General features: G+C 38.8%; 2 protein-coding genes across 5 annotated transcripts in view; one reads left to right on the top strand and one right to left on the bottom strand.

Annotated features, from left to right (window-relative positions):
* FGD4 (FYVE, RhoGEF and PH domain containing 4) overlaps positions 1-25780 on the top strand; it is a 193457-nt gene that overhangs the window by 48651 nt on the left and 119026 nt on the right. For 2 of the 4 annotated variants that reach the window (XM_046668809.1, XM_046668800.1), the window contains exon 1: positions 17798-17946. The exons of the other annotated variants lie outside the window; for them this stretch is intronic. Coding sequence is in view for 1 of the 2 variants with exons in the window: in XM_046668800.1 (XP_046524756.1) it covers positions 17937-17946 (10 nt within the window). In the remaining variant the exon portion in view is untranslated. Of the gene's footprint in view, positions 1-17797; positions 17947-25780 lie in introns of those variants that run through there. 4 annotated transcript variants of the gene reach the window in all.
* LOC124243251 (lymphocyte antigen 6 complex locus protein G6c-like) lies at positions 2061-2978 on the bottom strand. Its single transcript, XM_046668862.1, is given in 2 exon segments — positions 2061-2759; positions 2761-2978. Coding segments are annotated over 2 exon segments (375 nt in total). The 5' UTR covers positions 2917-2978; the 3' UTR covers positions 2061-2540.

The raw sequence follows: 25780 nt of genomic DNA, 5'->3' as shown, positions 1-25780 counted from the left end.
CTGAATACCTAATGCTTTTCCACTTATTTTCAGAAGGCGAGCAGTCGGTAACTCTGCTATCGAATAGTGGATTTCAAACTTTTTAACCATAACCCAGTACAACACTGTGTGTGTGCAAGTGCATGCATGTGTGCGTCTGAAATAAAACTTATCCTTTCTGTGTGCTTCTGTACTCCACTGGTTTCTATTGGACCCACTAATGCGATGAGACCACAGTTTGAAAAAATCTTTTGCCTTAGAGAAAAAGATAATAGAAAACATTCTTTTTTGGCTTGCTTTTCTATCTTAACTGAAGACCTTCCAGCTTGGCAACATCCGGGGCTGCTTTCAAAATGAGAAGGTGATATCTCTTGGAACATCTAAGTTTGGATCCTAGATTTTGGTGCTTCAAATAGTCCTTGAGTACTTGAAATGGACATTTTCATTAGCTCACCCACTCTTAACTTGTGCCCTAGCTATGACTAAAGGCAGTGCGAGCAGAAAGACAATGCAATGTAAGGACCATGAGTCTCAGCTAACGTTTCTGTTAAAACTTTTACTCACCCTGTAATTCTTTCGTGGGTAGATTTTTAACCTTATTTCTCGCCGTTTTTGGATCAGTGGGCTTATGTTAACTCACATCGCCTAGCGAATCCACTCGAGACAACTTTAGAAATTCAGGTGTGAACTGTGGAATGAAACAGGCTGCTGCCTCAGCAGCCGCTGGAGTAGAGCAGCATTGTCAACTAGCGCCGTCTTGTTCATAACTTGGTGTGTGTGATCTCACTTGCACCTCATAACCCTGGGAGAGAAAAGAAGGAATTGTCTTCTTTATTCAACAGAACCACCCCCACCAAAAAACAGACAAGCAAACAAAACCCAAGGATTCAAGAGGTTGGCTCGCTTGTTCAAAGTCACATAGCAAGTAGGAGAGAGTAAAGCTTCAACCCACATCGGCCTTACCACTAAAAATCTTGACACCAAAACCCTTTATAATATGTAATTAAAAATGTCAATGTCAAGTACCTTTGTTTTCAATTGAATACTAATTAAAATACTAATTCTTTGGGAGACAAATTAAAGACTATAGCACAAGAAAGCATCATTAAGCTATCATTGTTTAAAGGTAAATACCCTATTCTTCTCTACTTTGTACCTCAGATATTTAAGGTAACATCATTTGGAGGAACACTGTACAGTCCCCACAAATACATTTCTTTTCTCCTCTGTATAGCAAACCTGGAAGCCTGTCATAAATGCCCGTGTTTTGTGCTTTGTCTTCTGCACTGTTTTGTTCTGAAAAACCTGTGAAGTAGGTAGGCAGATGGTGTCATTGTTGGCAACACCGATGTCTGAAAAAGTTGTGTAAGAATTTAAATGAGAACTCAGCTCTTCTTACCACCTGCCTGCCCACTTCTGTGCAGAAGCATTAATCCATGTGGGCAGAGTAATTGCATGTTTTGAGTAAAGGCCCAAGGTCAAAAATGGCAGAGGAAGAGGACCACGCTGTGTATTTGCTACTTGGGTTTAGAATGTAGCCAAGACAGACAGTGTTCTATAAAGTGATCCCATGAGGGAAAAATTAAGTAAAGGTCTGCACTTACTGGCTATTTCACATAGGCAATAAGCAGGCAATTCAACAGCTGGAGATATTCTTTAAGTTGTGATTTTTTTCCTTTCTACCCTAGTTTCTCTTAAAGTTTTTGCTAAGCACTTATTTGCATGTGACCCCATGCAGTGTGTTGTGTAAATAAACACTGGATTAGCCATGGTTTCTAAGTGTGTTTGGCCTCATCCAGCTGAAATTCATGATTCTACAACAGATTAAAGAAAAAGGACAAGTGCGAGTAGGGCATTTATATTATAGAACATTTGGAAGGTTGATTATAGAAAAAGGAGAAGAGGAGGAGGAAGAGGAAGAAGAAGAAGAAGAAGAAAGGATGAAGTTTATTGAGAGCTTCCTATGTGCCAAATAGACATTAATTAAACTGAGTTAATAGAAAATGTGTCCTAATTGTAGTTTTATTATTAATTTATAGTCTGAACTTGTAGAAGTCACTTCATCTCTTTTTTTTTTTTTTTTTTCAGGCACAGACATTTATTACTCAAAATGGAAACAGGGGAGCATAGGGATGGAGTACAATGGGAGCCAGGATTTGGGGAATAAGCCCTGTACAATGAAGTCATCAGGTCCTTTCTGGGAGCCTTCATTAGGAACAGGATGGAAGCTCCATTTCAGGCCCAGATTCCAATCCCTCTCTGAGTAGGGCACCACAGAGAGCAGGAGGCAAAGTGGGGAGTCCTTCTAGGGGCCAATGGAGGATCTGGAATGGTCTAGGGGGAAATAGGAAGGGACTCAGGAAAAGCAGACTGGAGGATATGGGGTAGAAGGATGGGGAGGGAGACCACTGTCTAATTAAAGAAATGTGAAGGATCTGGAGAAATTTTTTTTAGTGCAAAGAGAGCTAGGGAGAGACCACTGTGGGAAGTCAGGGGATCCGAGACACAGGGAGAAAGGTTCAGGTGAGGCAGGAGGGAGGGGGGCAGCCATGGAGTGAGCCTCAGTGCAGCAGCCAGAGGCCAAGGCCAGCCAAGGAGGTGAGGACAAGGGCTAGGGCCGGGGTGGGCCGGGGGGCCAGGCTATTGCAGTTGTCCTTGTTGCAGCAGGTGGTGTTATAGGTCAGGCCCAGCTTGTGGCTGGTTTGGTTGAAGGCCTCCCGACAGGGCTCTTCTGGTGTGCCACAGCGAAGGTTGGAGAAAACCCACATCTTACCGAGGTAACACATTTGTTGTCAGGCATTGTTGTCCTGGTTCCAGGCGGCAGGACTGCCGGTCCACACAGCCCAGCACAGGGACCTTGTAGCAGGAGTGACAGCGAATGTCAGCTGAGACCCAGCAGACCAGAGAAGACAGGGTGAGCAGCAGAAGGCCTTTCATGGTGAGGGTCCTGAGAATGGTAGCAAATGCAGCCGCTGATAGAGTAGATTTTCGGAGATCTGGCTCTCACTTCATCTCTTTTTGCATCTGTTTCCTCATCTTTAAATTGTGTATAGTAATGTCTGTTCTACCTACAACTCCAATTTGTGATAGAGATTAAAACCAGAGAGGTGTATACACGGCCATAGGGCAGGATACACTGTGGAAACGAGAGGCAAAGAGGAGGAGGTAAAGACAATCGAAAGTGGGAGAAAGTATATTGTTTGAAAGTTTGTGTTCAAGAAATAGTTCAAAATGTTGGTTTGGTACGAGAAAAGTAAATGCAAATATGTAAATTGTCAGGGCTATGGGTACCATCTTCATGGGAAGATGAGTGGGAGGGGCCGGAAGTAGAGCCTGGAGAAGTAGCGCTGTCAGTGAGAAGAGGATGCTGTAAAGGGATTCCCTGTGGATGCTACTGCGTAACAGGGGCAGGCCAGATTAGATAGCAGCAAGGTGAGATAAGGCTGACATGAATGGGGCAAGTTAGGATGAAGCATAACCACAAGGTTGCACGTATACAGTGGGTCATTTGCTTAACCAGGCAAATGTTGGTGAAGGGGGTGAGAACTGGATAGAGAAGTTCCATAACTGTTTAGGTCGATATTTGGTAATATTGAGGTATTTTGAGGCAAGTTTGAATAAATGAATCATTTGTAATGGAGAAGAATGTGTGTGATGCCCGGAATCAGAGGCCCTTGTACTTTCTGCCACTGTCTGTTGTCTTTACCTCCCCTTTTATCCTCTCATGTCCACAATGATCTTGGCAGGTCATTGCTGAAGTTTATCTATCTAATTATGTGATTTTTATATTATATTTGTGTTTTTAAGCTTTGAGCAGAGTATGAGCTGCTTTCAGGACTCATTTCTCTTTTTAACAATCTAATCAGAAAGGGACAATATGATGTGCTGAGCTATATCTATTCCAAGCATATCCTTCCTCTCCAAACAGCATGGTTTGCTGGAAAGCACCATGGTAGGAAGAAGGGTTAGGCATGCCCTAGTCGGGGGAGTCTGTTTGTTACTCATCAAGTGACTTTTAACTGTGTAGATATTAAACTGCTGGTAGCCAGGCTATGACTTCCCAAGGGGACCCCTGTATTAGGATTCTCCAGAGAAACAGAACCAATAGGATGTGTGTGTATGCATGTATGTGTGCACACATGTGTGCACGTGTATGTTATGAGGAATTGGCTCATGTGTTTTGGACACTGGCAAGTCCAAATCTGCAGTGTACACCAGCAGGCTCAAGACCTAGGAGAGCCAGTGGTGCAGCTGCAATCTAAAGGCAGTCTGCTGAAGAATTCCCTCTTGCTCAGGGAGACTGGTCTTTTTGTTCTAGTTAGACTGTCGACTGATTGATTGAGGCCCACGCACATTATGGAGGGCAATCTGCTTGCTCAAAGTTCACTGCTTTAAATGTTAATCTCGTCCAAAAACACGCTCCACGCTGACACACAGAATTAACCGTCACACCCACCATGGGCTGTGCTACAGGCAAGGCCCCCTTAAAAGACATTAGGAGCCCTCTCCACCCCATCCTGAGAACTTCTCTCAAATGCCAGCATTTTTAGCTAAATGTATTAGATAGAAATCCTAGAACCTGCTTGAATCAAATTAATGGATGAGAAAGCACTTTAAAAATTGTGAAGCAGTTTACAAATGTGAGGAATTTAGGGAAATGGTGAGAGAAGAGGGTGTGGGTAGATGTTAGTATGATGGAGTGGATTGCCACCTGTCATGAGGATTACAGTTTGGCAAGAGAACAATAAACCCTTCTTCTTGTGACCGGACTGCACATTACTGTACACAGTGCAGTGCAAGCCTTCTTAAAACCTCTTAGATCTACAGGAAAATCCTGTCCTCCTCCTATGGGAGAGTGGCTTGGTGGGACCTTGGGAACTCTGGTTCCGTTACCTGCCCATTGACTTCTCACCTGGTCTCACTGCTGCTGGCTCTTCAGAGGACTCCTCTGGTGCTGTGTAACCCATGGGTTGGAGAACTGGATAGAGGAAAAGTATAATTCGTTTACATAGCAGCTATCTTTTGAGTCGTATTATCTCATATAAACCTTGGGAGAATCTAATGAAGTGGAAGGGGCTGATTATGTTGCTATTCGTGCTCACAGATACAGCAACCACGATTTTAATTCTCCTGGACAGTGTAGTACTTTGCACATAGTTGCTTAATAAATATTTGGTTTAAAAAAATCTTACTCTATTTCTGTGTTCTCTTTTCTCTCTTTCTTCTGATTTTCCCGCAGCTTGCATTTGAGTGCCTACTATATAAAGAACGGTATATTATTTTTGAGGAGAAAGTAAGTAAATAGAATTTCGATCTGCTCCTTGAGGAATTTTTTTAAGGAGGTTAATTGATCTCAGCATCATAGTGGAAATAAAGTGCTTAATACTAAATACCCCATACCATTTAAGATCTTTTAAAGTAGAGTACTTTTTTTATAACTTAAATCTTTCATTTTATCTTAGAGAGTAAGCCTTTCCTTAGTTTAACTTGCAGAAATGGTGGTGTTTTTTATTTTCCAGTGAACTCTTATAACAAAATGTTCATTAATTAAAAATAGCTGCCCAATACAGGAAACAGCTCATATAGCAGCTTCTGACACTGTTCTAAAAACAGACTTGAGCTGCTCGAGTGCTAAAGAAGAGTGAACACTGACAACTGTGTGAACAAATTCAGGTAAAAAAGCATGCTGCGTTTTAAGAAAGATCTGTGTGCCTTTAAATTGTTTTTCTCATGATGAGTCATGTGTGCCTACTATCAATAAAACAATTATAGCAATATATTATGTAGAAAGTGAAATTCCCACCCGAATTTTAGTGTTTGTTTAGTCTCACGGTTTCTACCAGATTTTTTCTATGCATATACAAACAGTATATACTTATTTTAAAAATGGAATTGAATGTTCTATTCCACTTGGTTTTTCATTTCTATATATTAGAAATTTTCCTCATCAAATCTTTCAAAATCCTCTTCCTTAATTTTATTTATTCTCTCTTTTAAGGCAGCATAGTATTTCTCTCTATAGCTGTACTACAGTTTGTTTAAACCAGTTCCCTATTAATAGACTTGTGAGTTGATGCTCTTTTTTATTTAATTTTTTTTCCTTGAAATTCATTGTTTTTAGGGCAGATGTGCATGAAATTGAGCAAATTTACCAAAATGTCATATGTTGATAGTGTAATATATCGAGAATTTACTGTGTGTCTGGAACATTTCTAAGCACTATCCTATGAAAATTAGAAGACTGAGTCTACCATCTTATGAGGGATTAACTATTAATGTCCCTATTCTTAAGGTGCAGAATCCTCCAAGCTCCTTGTCATGGCCATCCATAGGATGGACTGAAAGATGGGTGACTGGGTCAGACATGTGAGGGTCCTTTAATCCAAAGGAGCTAAGCAGAAGGGCAGCAGCTGCATCAGCATAAGAGAAAGCAGAGCTTACAAATTCTTATTGGAGTTACTGATGTTAAAAATCTTTGCTGGTTGCCATAACAACAGGCTTCATTCGGAAGACCTGCCATCTTAACCCTTGTGACTGAGCCTTGAGGATTCCCTGGCTCTTAGGTCAGATTGCTTGGTGTCTGTGTATCCCCTACTGACTGCCGAATTCCTGTTGTGAATTTACCTGATACACAGGGCCTTTTCTTAGATTTGTCTGTACCCTTGGTGTGCCTTGCTGAGCACCAAGAGATGTCAGCTAATGCTAAGACCTCCCATCCCTGGCCAGTCCTCCCTGTGGCCTGTGTAGCTGGTCATTGTGTTCTACTGAAAATGCAAACTCCTAAGTTTTTGTCATTATTAGTGGCTTAGACTCTAAGATCTCTAAGACAGACTCTCAGAAAAGTCTCTTGAGACTTGGAAGGTATGTTTCATTTGCTTAAATGATTGTTAAATTGATCCTAGGTGGAATACATTACATTTTAAGAGGAAGAAAAAGTTTACTCCACATTACATTTCTTCGTAGTTAACTAGCCTATCATGACTAGAGAGAGGTGAAGTTTAAAATACCTCTAAAAGGGACCTATGTTTTCATTATTTATTGCAGTGTAATAAACCACTCTGAAACTTAGTAGCTTAAAACAGCAATTTATTATCTCATGATTCAGTGGGTTGACCAGGTGTTCTGTTTCATGTGGTGTCAGCTGGATGCTGGAATGGCTGTGGTCCTCTGAGGCTTGGATGGGAGCTCAGCTGGGACCCACTGGTTGCTTGGGTTGCCTTGTGCTATCTGGGTTCCAAAATGGAAGAAATAGATGCTGCCCAACCAATTAAGGGCTAGGCCCAGAACTAGCACAGCATCATTTCTGCCATATTCTAGCTGTCTCAGCAGTAATAGGTCCAGCCCAGAGTCAGTGTGGGAGGAGACCATACAAGGACATGAATACCTGGAAGTGTGGTTCGTTGGAGGTGATCACCAAAATAACAATTTACCGCAGTGTGCTCTCTGGCCCCTCACACCTTCAAAATATCCTAACCCACACGCAAGACCCGCACAAGTCTCACTCCATTACTATATCAGCTTGAGTCCAGGATGTCATCATTAAATCACGTCCAGGTGCAGATGAGGCTCTTTGGGTACAGCCAATCTCAAACTGAATACCTGTGAACTAAAGGGACAAGTTATTTGCTCTTCTCCCCCATCCAACATACAATGGTAAGGCAGGGCCAGGAAAACTGCAACAGGCGCTCTCCTTCAAAAAGGCTTTAGGAACTGTAGAGAAGTCAAAACCCTGATGCACTGCTGGTGGGAATGTAAAATGGTGCGGTCACTTTGGAAATAGTCTGGCGGGTCCACAAAACCTTAAAACATAGAGTTACCGTTTGACCCAGCAATTCCGTACATAAGCATATACTCAGAGGAAAACATGTCCACACCACAACTTGTACACAAATGTTCATAGCAACATTATAATAGCCAAAAGGTGTAAACAACCCAAATAGCCACCAACTGATGAATGGATAAATAAAATTAGTCGTATGTCCGTACAATGGAAGGAAGTACTGATACCTACTACTATATAGATGGACCTTGGAAATGTGCTAAGTGAAAGAAGCCAGTCACAAAAAGATCACGTTATGATTTCATTTATGTAAAATGTCCAGAATAGGCAAATCTATAGAGACATGAAGTAGATGAGTGCTTTCTTAGGGCTGGTGGGGATGGGTGTATGGGAGGTGATAACTAAAGGGTACAGGTTACTTTTTGAGGTAATGAAAATGTTCTAAAATTGACTGGTTGTGTGTAACTATGAATATACTAAAAGGCTTTGAGTCTCAAACTTTGGGTAAATTGTATGGTATGTGAATTATATCTCAGTAAAGCTGTTAATAATTTAAAAACAGAGAAGGGGAAAATGGGAGACACATGGCAGTTTAACAAATGCCCCAGCTGAGTCTGACGCACACAAAGTTATTAGAACCACTGGTCTAATGGAAAGGGTCTATGAGGAACCACTTAGACTCTTCATGAAGGCTCTCAACAAAGGGTCATACAGCTATATCCTCGAGGCCACCTTTTACCGGCGGCACAGGATTTGATTTTTGCCCTGAGCCATTTCTTATTTTGAGCTTACTTTTTGCTAAGATGCTGAAATGAGGAATTGTTTTATTTTTGAACCCACCAAATCTGGCTCCTTTATATTTCTTCTAAATTTTCTTGAAAGGGAACCAAACAGTTCCTTTGTTCATCTCACGTCTCCTGTATTTTATCATAGGCAGCTGAAATGAGCCAGTTAATACTTTCAGCATTCTTCCTGGAGTTCTCCTTAGTCAGGACCCTGAGTTCATTAGGTACCCTTTCTATCTTCCACATTACTGCATGCAATGGGTTGGCTAATTTTTCTGCCAGTATGCAGCTTAGGTCCCCTTTCTTCAGCCACCAATAATAAATCTTTATTAACAGTTTCCTCAAGCCTGTTCCAGCTTTTGCCCACCACCTGGACCCAAAGCTAGTATGTAGTTTAGGTTTTTATTACAGCAGAGCCCCACTTCTGGTACCAGATTTTGTTTCACTTATCTATTGCTGCATAACAAATCACTCCCAAATTTAGTGGCATAAGGCAACAATTATTTTCTTGCTCACAATTTTGGGATTTGGCCAGGGTTTGGTAAGGATGGCTCATCGCTGGTCTGTATGCGGTCAGCTGGGACAGCTCGATTAGGGCTGTAGAGTTTATTTCCATGATAGCTCACTTGCGTGGCTGGCAAGTTGGTGCTGGGTGTCAACTGGGATTTTAGCTGGAGTCGTCAGCTGGGCCTTGTTGCTCTTCCCTGTAGGCCTTTCTCATGCATATGGCTGTTTGAACCATCTCCCAACATGGCAGCTAGGCTTTGAAAATGAGGAAGCTGAAGTTGCCAGCCTTCTTAAAAATTTAGCCCAGAACTGGCACAATGTTATTTCTGCCCTTTTCTGTTGGACAGGCCTAGTCCAGATTCAAGGAGGTGGAGAAATTGACACTGCCTCTTGGTGGGAGTAGTGACAAAGAATTTGTGGCTATCATTAACCCACTCGAATCTGTTAGAGTTTTTTTAGTATTGAAAAGGCACTCTTGACTTAAGTTATGAGTTGGTGAAAAGTAATTGTTTATCACTTGAAGAAAGGTGCAAGCTCTGGAAAGAGGTTAAAAGAAAATGTTTACGGGGACTGGCCTGGTAGTGTAGCAGTTAAGTTCGCACACTCTGGCAGCCCAGGGCTCGCAGGTTCGAACTATGCACCACTTATCAAGCCATTCTGTGGCAGGCGTCCAGCATATAAAATAGAGGAAGATGGGCACGGATGTTAGCTCAGAGCCAGTCTTCCTCAGCACGGATGTTAGCTCAGAGCCAGTCTTCCTCAGCAAGAAGAGGAGGATCGGCGGCAGATGTTAGCTCAGGGCTAATCTTCCTCAAAAAAAGAAAAAAAGAAAACATTTACGTATAAAGAGCCTCTTGCTGTCTCTGGAAATTTTTTTTTTTTTAAAGATTTTATTTTTCCTTTTTTTTCCGTAAAGCCCCCCAGTACATAGTTGTATATTCTTCATTGTGGGTCCTTCTAGTTGTGGCGTGTGGGACGCTGCCTCAGCGTGGTCTGATGAGCAGTGCCATGTCCGCGCCCAGGTTTCGAACCAACGAAACACTGGGTTGCCTGCAGTTGAGCACGTGAACTTAACCACTCTGCCACGGGGCCAGCCCCTGTCTCTGGAAATTTTAAATGTTATATTTCACTGGTGGACTAAAGTCATTTTTCTGGTAGAATTAAATTTTAACCTTCTTCATCAACAGAGTAATATTCTCCAGCTCTTTTTTTTTTTTCCTTTTTCTCCCCAAAGCACCCCCGGTACATAGTTATATATTCTTAATTGTGGGTCCTTCTAGTTGTGGCATGTGGGGATGCCGCCTCAGCATGGCCTGATGAGCAGTGCCATGTCCGCGCCCAGGATCCGAACCGGCCAAACCCTGGGCCGCTGAAGCGGAGCACACAAACTTAACCGCTCAGCCATGGGGCCGGCCCCTCCAGCATCTTTGATTGTATCAAGATTTGTATGCGACAGAGACGTCTGATGCATTTATATATCTTAATTGGTCTTAACACTGAACTATTTATTTTTAATAAAATTTGCCTTGACTATTACCAAATGTAGAGAAATAGCCCCCTTCCTCACGCTTCCCTTCTTAAAATAGGGACTAAATGATGTTTAAGAGTTGTGGACAAGGAAAGGCAGACTCTGGGTGCATTGTAGAAATGATTGTGGTAAAGGCAGAGGGTGGATAATGGGACGAAAGAATCTTGAGGTTTTCTATCCTTTGGAGCTTTTGTGTGCAGCTGTTTCCAGATTATCAAGAGAGGACCAAACAGATGGCAGCAGAAGTCTCCTCTGCGTTTGCCTATTTACCCGAATCATCTATTAGGTTAGCTTAACAGGCTAGTAAATGGCTTCCTGAATTTGTTAAGCACTTACATTAGTAAATTTTTCCCTATCCAATTTGGAGCGCTATTTAAAAAAAAAAAAAATCAAATTAATGCTCTATGACAATGGTGATTTAACTGAGTTTAAATACATCTTGTAGCTTTAAAATTCATAGAATCTGACTGGTATTAAATCTTTGACCTTTAACTGTAGTTCCTATTTTTAACTTTGATTTCATGCTTTTGGGTTTGGTTATGCATTATCTTGATAGCACTGATAAGTTGTTAGATATTGAAGTAATTTGAATATTTTTCTTTGGTTGTTTGTAAAAATGTTTGGGCAACACTAATTTCCTTACTTGCTTTTAGTTTTACTCTCTCACATCTGAGCAGTTGTCAAGTGTGACTATTAATGAACTTTGTGTTTTTTTTTTGAGGAAGATTAGCCCTGAGCTAACATCTGCTGCCAGTCTTGCTCTTTTTGCTGAGGAAGATTGGGTCTGAGCTAATATCTATGTCCATCTTCGTCTATTTTGTATGTGGGACACCTGCCACAGCATGGCTTGATGAGCAGTGCCTAGGTTCACGCCTGGAATCCGAACCAGTGAAGCCCGGCTGCCGAAGCGGAGCATGTGAACCTAACTGCTTTGCCACTGGGCAGCCCCCATCTCTCTTTGGTTCTTTTATTTATGTTTTTCTTCTTATTCTCCTCATACCTTACCAAATCTAGTGGAGTGACATAGTCAACAGTGAGATTATGGGTATTTGAATGAGATGATAGATACATGTGTTTATGGTTCTGTGTGAGGAACCTTCTAGCTTCTTCTTGATACTCTCCATCCAGCACCAAACTTCCCTGGCATGATATCATCACCAACAGTTTAGAAAATGATGCCCACACTCTTGGTTTTCAGAAATTATCTTCTTCTGTTTCTTCACAAATTACAATTTTATTTGCTTTGCTATATCCCAGGTCCTTATCAATCCATCAAGCAATTGCTGTGTGTGAACCACTAAAGCCTTTTAGGAGACACAGAGGTGGTTAGGAAATGGGCGTGGTTATTTACTCCTTAGTCTCCAGGCTTCAAATTCTTCTTTCTCAGTCAGATTTGAAAAGTGGGCATGGTTTTCTGAAGGCTTGGACTACACCCTTGTAGAATGGTGGGGGTCTCTGAGTTATTTTGGTACTCTCCCGCCTTCGCAACTTTGGCTCACTCATCGTTAATAGGATCTTACTTATTTCAGCGTTTGTACAACCTACTGTATCCTCACTACTTGGAACTCCAATTGTTAAGAATGTATTCTTGTATATATTTAAAAATTGTCCTTTATTTCCCTTGGGTTCCTATGTAATTTCCTGAATACCTTCCAGATATTTTCAGAATTCTCATTTCTGGGCTAAATAATTTTAATCCTTTCAAGATTTTCTCATATCCCACTTTTCCCCATAGCTTTAGTAAACTGTCCAAATAGTTATATATGTTTACTCTTCAACAGAATTATTGTTTTCCATTTGACCTTCCCTCTGTGAATATTTAAGCAGCAAAATTCATAAAGCATTATTTTCTACCAGTTACTCCTCAAAAATATAATTCATAAAATAATGTAATGTAGGACTTGGAAGGGACCTTTGAAATTATGTAATTTAGAGCCCTCCTCTTGCACTATTATTGCACATGTAATGCACAGCTTTGATACACAGAATATATGGAATAATCAGAAAAAGGAGGAAACAGTGCTGCATGTAATTGGAGGGTACTTACTCTATCCTTTATACTTCCAGTCTGCCCAGTTTACTGTTTTAATTACAAAATTGCCTGTAGTGCCATTTCATTTCTTTGTAAATTATGTAAATCCTGTCTTTCAGCAAAATCTGCTTATTTGCCCCAAGTGGATATATTTGGGTTTGTGTTATTCTTGATTTTTAACTTTAGTTAACCAACATCATTTTGACTTCCAAAACTTATTTGGACTATCACTTTTTATATTGGTGGCATTTACAAGCTATTTCTAGTTCATCCTTTGGGTTGCCTTTAAAAGATATTCCCATGAAAACTACAAAGTGCTGATGAAAGAAACCAAAGATCTAAATAAAAGGAGAGACATACTGTGTTCATGGATTGAAAGACTCTCAATATGGTACAGATGACAGTTCTCCCAAATTGATGTCTAAGTTTAACACAATTCCTAACAAAATTCTAGCATGACTTTTGTAGGTATAGTTAGTATTATTTCTAGAATTTACATAGAAAGGCAAAGTACCTAGTATGGCTAAAACAGTTTGGAGAAAGAAGAATAATGGGATAGTCACTCCCCAGTTTTAAGACGTTATGCAGCTACAGTAATCAAGACTATGGTATTGTCAGAGAGACAGACAAATAGATAAATGCAACAGAATAGGGAACCCAGAGGTAGCCTCATACAGGTATAGCCAACTTATTTTTGACAGAGGTGCAAAAGTAATACAGTTTATCTTTTCAACAGGCGATGCTAGAGAAGTTGGATGTCTCTGGGCAAAAAAATGAACCTCAACCTAAACCTTAGACATTATATATAAATTAAGTCAAAACAGGTCATCACTTTCAATGTAAACCATAAAATTGTAAAACTTTTAAAAGAAAACATAGGATAGAATCTTCAGGACCTTCGGCTTGGCAAAAAGATCTTAGCCATGACACCAGAAGCATGAACCATAAAAGAAAAAAAAAATAGATAAATAGGATTTCATCAAAATTGAAAATTTTTGCTCTGTGAAAGACTGTTATAGGGCGAAAAGACAAGCTATAGACTGAAAAAAAATTTGGAAACGCTATATTTGACAAAGAACTCTATCAAAATATATAAAGAACTCTCAAAACTTAACAGTAAAGAATTCCAGTCTCACTAGAAAAAGGGCAAACAACATGAAGACACATTTCACTGGAAAGGACATATGGATGACAAATAAACGTAAGCCCATGTGGACACTCGTCATACAATCTAGCAATTGCGCTTCTGCGCATTTATCCCAGAGAACTGAAAAGTTAGATCTGCATTAAAACCTGTACAAGAATGTTCATAGCAGTTTTATTTATAATAGCCCAAAACTGTAAACAGCCTAATGTTCATTAACAAGTGTGGCTAACCTAACTGTGGTACGTCCACACTATGGAACTCTTTGCCGCAATAACAAAGAACACAGGATTGATACTTTTAAGAGCTTGAATGAGTCTCAAGGGCATTATGCTGAGTGGAAAAAGCCGATCTCAGAAAGTTTCCTACTGTGCAATTCCACTTAGGTAGCATTCTGTAAATGACAACGTGCTAGAAATAGAGAACACATAAGTGGCTGCTAGGGGCTAGGGCTGATGGGGAGAAGCATGTTGGGTACGACTATACAGGGGTAGCATGAGGGAGCTCTTTGTGGTGATGGAATTGTTCAGTATCTTGATTGTGGTGGCAGTGGCATAAATCTATACGAGTGATAAAATGGCATAGAACTAAACATACGCATTGTGCCAGCGTCAGTTTCCTAGTTTTGATATTGTACTATAGTTGTATACAACGTGATCATTACGGGAAACTGGACCTGCCTGTACTATTTTTGCAACTTCCTGCCAGTCCACAATTATTTCGAAATAAAAAGTTAAAAATAAAAGATATACTCAGACTTTAGACCTGTGGTGTCTACTAGCCCTGGGTTGCTTTTAAAATTTAAATTTAAATGAATTTAAATAAAACAACTTCAGTTCCTTGGTCACACAAGCCATGATTCAAGTGCTCATGTGGCTATCTTATCAGATAGCGCAAATATAGAAAATTTCTACCACCACAGAAAGTTCAGTCGGCAGTTCAGCTTTGGGCAAACCCCTCTACATTGCCAAGTGCCATGTGTGTGGGTACCTTTGGATTTCTTAGTGAACTGTCTTAAATTTATAAATGAAAAGATAATAGTCTGTACTAGTGAAATTTAAGTAGAAGAAATGGATTTAACATAACGCTTTTTTTAAAGACTCAATTTTTGAGGCTATCTCCCGTATTTTAATAAGAAAAGGAAATGAAACATTTGCTTCATGTTTGAAATAGGAATAAGGTTTTTTTCCTTATCTGCCAAGGCAGTTGCAATTTCTTTCTGTGATCACAATATAGAATGTAGAGGAAACGGGCAAACTAGAAGGATGGACAGGTAGGGGAAGGAGAGATCAGCAGGAAAAGTATTTTAAATATCCCATACGTTCTATTGTTATTTTCTGTTTCTTAGTGACCAGCTTACTAGTGGTGGCGTACCATTGCAGAGGAAGCGGGGTTTAGCAACCAGGCCTTAAACCAGAATTCTATTTCTGACTCAAAGTGACCGTGAGGAAGTGACAAATTCACTCTTCTCGTTCTTATAACCGATAAGCAAGTTAAGATAAAACCAACTATTGCTCGAGTGGACTACAGGATGAGTGATTCTAAAGTGATCCCACTATTTTAGGTTGTGTGTAAAACTACTTGCTTACAAGTAGATTAAATACGAAGCTTTGAGGAATTTAGTTTTTAAAAAAAGTCCCGTGAGGTAGGAAGAGGTAGGTCGCTTTACCAGACATGAACTGCTTTGAGTTTGGGAGTTAAAAACGAAACAACTCAGACACAGAGCGAAAATTTTTCTTATTCCATTCTGGGTCAATTTGAGAAAACTTTGGGAGAATAAGCAGACATTTTGCATTTGAAAGATGGGAGTTTGAAGTTAAGCCGCCCAGGGTTTGAATTGCAGCTCTGCCAGTTACTCTCTGGGAAAGTTATTTAGCTCTAGTTCAAGTTTCACAATCTATAAAATGGGGCTAATAACGCCTGCCATTAGGGTGGTTATGAGGATGACACATAAGAAGTAGACAGCTGTAATGACGAATGATAATATTGATTTGATCAAGACATGGAATAGAATGATGGTGGTGTTAGGAGCAGAAATAGCTTTGTTTATTCTCCTTTGTGGAGATTTATTTTAGCCACGTAGTAATGGGTTTGGGGTAGGGGGGATGTTGCTCATTTTCACTTTATAACAAATTGGTTCATATCGTGGTTCCTAAAACCATTCTCGAATTTAACTAAATGTATGTGAGGCTAAATTGATCAAAATCACTTGATTTAAAGCCATGAAGGGATAAATCTGCTTTTATAAAATCTAGCAGACTGAAATATAAGCAGCAAACTAAAAAAAAAGCATACATTCATGAGAGAAATTTTATTTCAGTGAAATCCCGGCAACATGTTTCTATAGCTAAATCCACATAATAGCTGAATGAACAGTGAAAAGTTTTAGTTAATTGTAAAGATATATGAAAGTCTGTAGTGTACAGTGTTAAATTATCAGAAAATATTCCATATGAATTTTCTTTTTCTTTGCCTACTAAACTACTAAAACATTGAAAAAGAGGGCAAGCACCTGAGCCAACATACTCATTAGGATCTTTTTGGCTCAGGTTCCCTGTAGCTGAGTGAGGCCGTTCCAGTTTTAGCCAATAGTTCATTGGTATGTGGTCAGTTTGAAGTTTCCAGCAGTACTCCTCTGAGCTAGAGAGAGGGAACCAAAAATGCTGACATCCTCATTGACTTCATCACTCATGCCCAGCACATACACCAACACTTCCTGTGCCAAACCTACTCTGGCTCTGCAGAGGACACCCCAGGCCTCAGCTGACTTGGGTGGGTTGGACTGGTGAAGTTGTGAAAGCATTAGCCCTCAGTTGGATACCACCACACTATGTGAACATGCCGTGTCTCATTACTACACCTTTCACTTCACAGAGACCAGCTTTCAAAGCTTCTAATAATAACATTCATGGACAGCTAGTGATTGTTGCAGGTGGGTTACCAGCTCTCAAAATCACCACCCTATGAAAAGTATTATATTGGACGACAGCATGTTTAAGAAAGAGTTAATTTAGAAATATGCCGTGGAAATTGCACTGAAAAAAATCTATCAGAAGATCTGAATTATATATAGCTTGTCTCCCTAATATCAATAAGGCTGCATCTATCCTGCCAAACCACACCTGGTGTCAGTTTTCTTATCCATACCGCGGGAGGGTTTCTAAATTTCTAAGACTTTGTGATTTTAGTGTGTGTTTTTCCAGGTAGTTTCCTCCATGTTTCCACTTCTTGGTTCATAAACTACATTAAATGTTTGTTTTATTCTACCCATCAAAATTTCCTCAAGTATTGTCAGGTACTTAAGGTAATACCCTATTTTCAGTTTGTTGTTCTTTCAGAAATAGTAATTTGAAGAAGTGATATTGCAAAGTTAAACTGCCTCTGGGTATTATAGTTTGATTCTGAGTACCACGTCTAAATATCACATGAAAGGGAAATTAGACTTTGGATTATTAGGTAAATGTTGAATCCACGTGATGATAAACCTTTAGGTGTTTTAAGAAGTCTAGTATGTGATATTTTAACTAAAACATTGACTTTAATCAGTAATTTTCTCTTATAAACATGGCAAGGATGAGAAATTCACTCATTGGTGCCTTTGCTCCTTTAAATCCTGATGTGTTTTTAGGAAGAAGTTATTTGGGAGTGCTAGGTAACCTGGGAAGGAAAGAGAAGGCCCTTGTGCTTTGGGGGAGATGGAGAGTTTAAACATGGTTTTGTTATTCAGCGTTTCTTATGACTTTCTAATGATCATGAAAAAAAAATTCTAAAAATCCTTTAAGACCCATTTTTAAAGAATAGTTTGCTATAAATCTACAGGCTGTCACTACAGTAAAATCACATGTAGTTGACCCCATCCTTCCCACTCCAACACAGTGTTTTAGAACTCTCTCACTACATTTTGAAATACCTTCATGGAGTTTTGAAATGCATTACTTGCGTAGTTCTTTGAGGCTCCATCACTGCTAGAAGAAGAATTATGAAATGTAGCTCTGCACTTCCCGTTAGTTCTGTCCTATGTCGAACAGAAGATGTGCGCGTGTCTGGTGTCTAAATTCAGAATGCCTGTAGATTTTACCCACAAAGCATAGATCCAGATAATTCTTCCACAAGCAGGAAAGAAGTATGATTAATCAGAAGAGTAAAAGGCACTGCCGGATGCTGCTTGAAAGGAATCCTATATGGGGATCTGTGAGTATTGTTATTTTTGCAGTTTCCATTTCTGAACTATCTTGGGTTAAAAATATTTGAATTTTGTGAGTATATAAAGTGTATGAGTAGATGAAGTAACTGGTATTTGTCTTTTTGTTTACTAAATGATAAGTAAGTCATATCATTATTGAAAAATCATCATGGGTCTTGTTTAGAATGGATTCATGCTGTGATTTTGGCACAAAGGTGTACTTTTTCTTATTTTCGTGGCCCAAGTATGATGACTTGAGGTACCGGCGTTTTTCCCTGTGGACTCAGCACGGCAGTGAAAGTGCACTGTGCTTGAAGTGCAATCACTGTTGCCCTTTCTTATCTGAGACTTTTTATCATAACCTCCTTCCTCCTATTTCTAATTTCTATTTCTCCTCCTTTCTTCTAATATATAAAAGCTATACTTCACCCAGTGTCTTAGAACTTATTTGGGCACTTAAGAGTCTCTTGATCATCAATTATTTGTGGATAAAATTCCCTCTAGTTCTAAAACATTAGCAAGATATATTGGTAATGCAGAAGTTTAAGGATTTCTTCAAATTACATATGGTTTATTAGAATCTGACGTCTAGTTGACTAGATCCTTCTATCATTGTGCCTTTAATGTTCTCTTGGTCTTTTATATTTAACTGAAAAACCGTTTTAGGTGAAAGTCTTTGTTCAGAAATACATTTTTAAACATATTTTTTAGGGTAGTAAGGAGAAAGATAATAAACATCCAGGTGTAACTACTGGTGATATGTTGATGTGTTTTTCCTCTTTGTATCTGTTGTTGTGTAAAGTTGAGTTATATCGTACATGGATTTTTTTTTATCATACTTTCCCTCTCCCACACAACATTAAATTATTTCATGTTACTAAAAGTTCTTCGTAAAAATTCAATAGCTCTATGATATTCTGTTACAAAGTAGTACTATACTTTGGTTAACACATCCTCTATTGTTGGATATTAAAAATTTTTCAAGATTTTGGATTATAAATAACTGTAAAAACATCACCATTTTTTTTTTTTTAAAGATTTTATTTTTTCCTTTGTCTCCCCAAAGCCCCCCTGTACATGGTTGTGTATTCTTCGTTGTTCATTGTGGGTTCTTCTAGTTGTGGCATGTGGGACGCTGCCTCAGCGTGGTCTGATGAGCAGTGCCATGTCCACACCCAGGATTCGAACTAACGAAACACTGGGCTGCCTGCAGCGGAGCGTGCAAACTTAACCACACGGCCACGGGGCCAGCCCCAGAACATCACCATTTTTAAAGATTATCTTGCAAGGAGCATGGGGCGGGGGGAATCCCATTGTACTTGTATTCTTGATTTAAGATATAAATAATAGCCTGATCTTAGAATTTTAAGGACAAAACATTGAATTAGGATCTGAAACAAATGTATTGGGTGCCGTGTTTGTTTAAGTGTATGGACTTCACATTTTATCTTTGACTTCTGTGTGGCAGACAGTCTATGTGCTAGCTATTTTTCAAATGTGGATTACATTGCTTTCTTCATTGAGACAAACTGGAGTGGGTTCTGTAGAACTTTAGCAAATTGGTGGGTCATTGAGGAAAATTGAAAGAAGGCTTTTCTAACTAAGGCAGGTTCTTCTTTGCCACCTCATGTGAATGGAAAACTACCTCCATGCTTACAGGATAAATTAAGCATTGTGAAAATACTGGTGCCTGGAAAAATACAGATTCACAAGGCTTTGGCCAAAGTTTTTCTTTGTGTCACTAGGTTAGAAATGGCCTGAGAGTCTCCCAATAATTCAGCCACAGAAGAAAGAAAAAGCTTGTTCTTCTTTCCCATTGTATAGAGCCCCTATGTCACAGACTTGCACCAAGATGGAGTACTGACCATCCCTGTGGAATGAATGGACCTGAGTTTAGAGTACTTTGATTTACTTATAGATTCTTAAATGTATCTTCTATTTAAAACTTTATAGGCATGATAATAAATTGTAATAGAATAGAGATAGCTAGGGTAATATGAGGATACAAGAAAAATATGGAAGTTTGGAGGCTTATCTTCAGGTAATTATTTTGGATCAGAAACTTTGATTCCCAGATTTCGGGGGATTTATTTTTCCTTTGCTCTACCTCTGTCTTTGCCTCGCTAGTTTGGATGATAATACAAGTTAGTATCCTGACTTTTCTTTATAAATGAGTAAAGTTTTATTGAATATGTGTTATACTTAGAAATAGTCATTTCTCCTAATTTTTATTGTAGCTTCAAAATTCAGTATCTGTTTGCTACTAAATGCCAGATTATGTATATGCATAGATATTTTCCTTTAAAAAGAAGTCAAAGTGTGATTTATTACCGGACTTCTATGTTTTAGTCTCTAATGACAAGAATGAATAGATTTATTTATAAGACTAAAGGAGATTCAGGATTTGGCTGAAAACAACAGTAGTACTGGGGGGGAGGCTTGCCCCCATTTTCTGTCTTTTGTTTTTCAGGCGTCCGAACCTACGTGTGCTTCCCTTCCGAGTGTGTGTACAGTGCATGTAGTATTCTAAGGACCAACTTTGTAACTGAACCACGTGGACTTCTGTCCAGCAGTTGATACACTTCCTGGCATTTCTCCTGCCCATTTGTTTCATCTTTCCAACTCATTTGATCCTCTTGCATTAGAGATGACAGCTGCAATTGCAAATGGGGTTCATAAAGTAGCTGTATTATAAAATGCCGTGCCCTGGTTCTTGTGTAGTTTCACTGATGACAGAGTTGGCAACTCAGAAATGCTACAGATTTGTTTGACAGGTCAGGTGGAAACATTATCTTTATTTTACGGAATGAGAGTTTATGTATAAAAAGGACTGGTAATTGACGTGGAGAGGTATAAATTACATCTGCTAAATACTAGTCTTCCTGTTTCCTGAGCACCTTTTAGACGCGGTGCTTTGTGTTATATGTTCATTATTTCTAATCCTCAGAATAAGACCCTCTTTTTTGGGTCGAGAAAGCAGACTCAGTGAGGTTATATACTCATATCCTCATATTTAGTGTTGCACGGTAAATAGCAGAACTGGAATGCGAGTGCAAGATCATCTGTTTCCAAAGCTTGTAGCCTGTCCATTACACAGTAATTTGTTTTATTTCTTTGTGAGTAGTATTTTATTTCCATTTTGCTGTTGATGGATATTGACTATTATGATGAAAGGTGCTATGAACGTTATTGTACATGTCTTTTGGTGGAATTATGGGGTCATGGGGTATGCATGTGCTCAACTTTAGGAGATGTTGCCTCAGAGTTTTCTACAGTGGGTATAGTGTGTGAGTTGTCTAGTTGTTACACTTCTTTTCCAGTACCCTCTGTTGGTTTTTTAAAAATTTAGCCATGTGGCAGGTGTCAACTTATATCATTTTGTGATTTTAATTTGCACCTCTCTGATGATTAATGATTTTTATATGCTTATTGGAGAACTTCTTTTGTGAAGTTCTCAATCAAGACTTTTACCCATTAAAAATAATTGAATTATCTTTTTTATTTGTCTGAGTTCTTTATATATTCCAGGTACTAGTCCTTTGTCCAAATTATGAGTTACAAATATTTTTTTCTCCTGTAATGCTTTCTTTTTTATACTTAGTGGTGTCCTTTGATGAACAGTGTTATCCAATTTCAGTCTTTTCCCTTAAAGTTAGGTCTCTATTCTTTTTAAAACACCTTTGCCCATCTGAAGATCATAAAGAGCTTTTCCTATAGTACTTCTAGAAGCTTATTGTTTATTTATTTATAATCGTTTGACCTTTCGCATTTAGGTCTATGATCCATCTGAAATGGGTTTTTGTGAAAGATGTAAAGTTTAGGGGGTCAAGATTTATTTTTTGAGCCATGTGGATATCAAGTTGATTTAGCATCATTTAGTGAAAAGATTGTCCTTTGCCCACTAATATCTCAGTGACAACTTGATTTTAAGGTTTTGACTGAGAATTCTGACATTTGACACTTCCATCTAAGCCATCTCAAATTCTTTTTCTTGTTTTACTTAAATCATCTCAAGTATGGACCATGTTTTCTATTTCATCACTTCTCACCTAATGTAGTGCTCTGTACACATTGTAGGAAAGAGTAGAAAATTTCTGAGTCGTAGAAAGATTTTTCCTATTGGGATGGCAGCGGTTGGCATATACATCACTGCAGGGGAAGGTGAGGGAATGCATTCACATTGCTGGATGGGAGCAATTTGTGTGTTGTTTCGAGGTGAAGTCGCCTGAGCTGCACTTTTCCCATAAGTTTCTTTCCACTAAAAATTACGGAGGTTTGTATTATAGTCCCTCTCACTGGATTGAAAGCAAGTATCAGAGGAATCATTCATTCAAAACAGCGTTCTTTATTTGCACTATCTGATGTGTCCCTTTTGTGCTCAATAAACCTACATACTGTTCACCACAGTGGGGACTCTGTTTTTCTTTCACTGATTCTTCTCAATAGCTAATTTGATTTTTAAGCACTAAGAAAGGATTCCATGAAAGACTTTTTGTTTTGGCCATGATGGAGTAATGGATATTGGAATACCCTCCTGCCATAAAAAATTACAAAACTGGGAAAATATATGCAGCTTTATATGCTTATATTAGAAAGAAAAGAAATTTTAGCATAATTGATCTGAATTTCTACCTGAAGAATTTAGAAAAAGAGCAAATTAAACTGAAGGTAAGTAGAAGGAAAGAAATAATAAACATAAAAGTGAAAACTATACAATAGAGAACAAACAGTAGATAAAAGAAACAAAAAGTTATTTCCTTGCAAAGTTTAATAAAATTGATAATTCTCTATTAAGACTGATCAAGAATGAAAGACACAATTCCAATATCAGGATTCCTATAGACATTAAAAGGATAATAAGTATTATGAACAGCTTTATGCCAATAAATTCTACAGCTTAGATGAAAGAGACAAATTCCTTTGAAAGACAAGCTGAGTAAAACATAACAGACCATGAAGAAATAGAAATTTGAATAGTCCTCCATCTACTAAAGAAATTGATTTGGCAATGAAAAATCTTCTAACAAAGAATGTCATGATGCTGCTGGTCAGGAACCCCCTTTTTTTTTAATTGAGGTTATGATAGTTTGCAGCATTGTGAAATTTCAGTTGTACATTATTATTTGTCAGTCACCATATAGGTGCGCCCCTTTACCCTTTGTGCTCATCCTCACCCCCCTGGTAACCACTAAATAGTTCTCTTTGTCTGTGTGTTTGTTTATCTTGCACATATGAGTGGAATCATACAGAGTTTGTCTTTCTCTGGCTTATTTCACTTAACATAATACCCTCAAGGTCCATCCATGTTGTTGCAAATGGGATGATTTTGTCATTTTTTATGGCTGAATACTATTCCAGGGTGTGTGTGTGTGTGTGTGTGTGTGTGTGTGTGTGTGTGTGTGTGTGTGTCTATGTATACACTGTATCTTCTTTATCCAATCATCAGTCAGTGGGCACTTAGATTGCTTCCATGTCTTGGCTATTGTGAGTAATGCTGCAGTGAACATAGGGGTGCACAATTCTGTTTGAATTGTTGATTTCGAGTTCTTTGGATAGATACCCAGCGGTGGGATAGCTGGGTCATATGGTATTTCTAGTTCTGGTTTTTTGAGAACTCTCCATACTGTTTTCCATAGTGGCTGTGCCAATTTGCATTCCCACAGAAGTGTATGAGGGTTCCGTTTTCTCCACAACCTCTCTAACGTTTGTTATTTTTTGTCTTGGTGATTATAGCCATTCTAACAGGTGTAAGGTGATATCTTAGTGTAGTTTTTATTTGTGTTTCCCTGTTGATTAGTGCTGTTGAGTATCTTTTCATGTGCCTGTTGGCCATCTGTATATCTTCTTTGGAGAGATGTCTGTTCATATCCTCTGCCCATTTTTTTTTTTTTTAAAGATTTTATTTTTTCCTTTGTCTCCCCAAAGCCCCCCGGTACATAGTTGTATATTCTTAGTTGTGGGTCCTTCCAGTCGTGGCATGTGGGACGCTGCCTCAGCGTGGTTTGATGAGCAGTGCCATGTCCGCGGCCAGGATTCGAACCAACGAAACACTGGGCTGCCTGCAGCGGAGCGCGCGAACTTAACCACTCGGCCACGGGGCCAGCCCCATCTCCTCTGCCCATTTTTTGATTGGGTTTGATTTTTTGTTGTTGAGTTGTGTGAGTTCTTTATATATTATAGAGATTAACCCCTTGTCAGATATATGATTTGCAAATATATTTTCCCAGTTGGTGGATTGTCTTTTCATTTCAATCCTGGTTTCCCTTGCCTGTAGAAGCTCCTTAGTCTGATAAGTCCCATTTGTTTATTTTTTCTTTTGTTTCCCTTGTTGGAGAAGATGTGCTGTTTGAAAAGATCCTTTTAAGACTGATGTCAAAGAGTGTATTGTCTATATTTTCTTCTAGAAGTTTTATGGTTTCAGGTCTTACCTTCAAGTCTTTGATCCATTTTGAGTTTATTTTTGTGAATGGCATAAGAGAATGGTCAACTTTCATTCTTTTACATGTGGCTGTCCAGTTTTCCCAACGTTTATTGAAGAGACTTTCTTTTCTCCGTTGTATGTCCTTAGCACCTTTGTGGAAGATTAGCTGTCTGTAGATGTGTGGTTTTATTTCTGGGCTTTCAGTTCTGTTCCATTGATCTGTGTGCCTCTTTTTGTACCGGTACCACGTTGTTTTGATTATGATATCTTCGTAGTATATTTTTAAGTCAGGGATTGTGATGCCTCCAGCTTTGTTCTTTTTTTCTCAGGATTGCTTTGGCAATTTGGGGTATTTTGTTGCCCCATGTGTCCGTGAAGAATGTCATTGGGATTCTGACTGGGATTGCATTGAATCTGTAGATTGGTTTGGGTAGTATGGACATTTTAAGTATGTTTACTCTTCTAATTCATGTGCATGGAATATCTTTCCATTTCTTTATGTCATCATTAATTTCTTTCAGTAATGTCTTCTGGTTTTCATTGTCTAGGTCTTTCACTTCCTTGGTTAAATTTATTCCAAGATATTTTATTATTTTTGTTGCAAATGGGATTGTGTTCTTGAGTTCTCTTTCTGTTAGTTTGTTATTGGAGTATGGAAATGCAACTGATTTTTGTAAGTTGATTTTGTACCCTGCAACTTTGCTGTAATTGTTGATTATCTCTAGTAGCTTTCCAATTGATTTTTTAGGGTTTTTCTATATATAAAATCATGTCTGCAAACAGTGAGAGTTTCACTTCTTCATTGCCTATTTGGATTCCTTTTATTTCTTTTTCTTGCCTAATTGCTCTGGCCAAAACCTCCAGTACTATGTTCAATAGGAGTGGTGAGAGTGGCACCCTTGTCTTGTTCCTGTTCTCAGAGGGATGGCTTTCAGTTTTTCCCTGTTGAGTATGCAGTTGGTTGTGGGTTTGTCATATATGGCCTTTATTATGTTGAGGTACTTTCCTTCTATCCCCATTTTATTGAGAGTCTTTTTTTTAATCATAAATGGATGTTGGATCTTGTCAAATGCTTTCTCTGCATCTATTGAGATGATCATGTGGTTTTTGCAGGAACCACATTTTAGAAACCATTGTGTTAGGCTGTGAGGTCTATGAGGGCAAGGAATAACTTTCAAGCCTCTTTTTATTATCTGTATGCTACTTAATATTCTTGGTAAATGTTTGTTAAATAATGCTATGTCATTCAATCGGTTCTAAGTAGAGAAGTTCCCTTCCCTTGAGAAACCTAACAATTTTTTACCTTCTTTCTTTGGTAAGGAACTTTTGATCTTTTCCCTAATTCATTTCAGAAAACACCCTACTGAAAGGAGAATACTTTAATTTCTTGTGTTTATGAAACTATATAATGATTAGGAATG

This window comes from Equus quagga, chromosome 1 (genome assembly GCF_021613505.1).
Source record: "Equus quagga isolate Etosha38 chromosome 1, UCLA_HA_Equagga_1.0, whole genome shotgun sequence".
Taxonomy (NCBI): Eukaryota; Metazoa; Chordata; class Mammalia; order Perissodactyla; family Equidae; genus Equus; species Equus quagga.
This window is presented reverse-complemented; position numbering and strand designations above follow the sequence as displayed.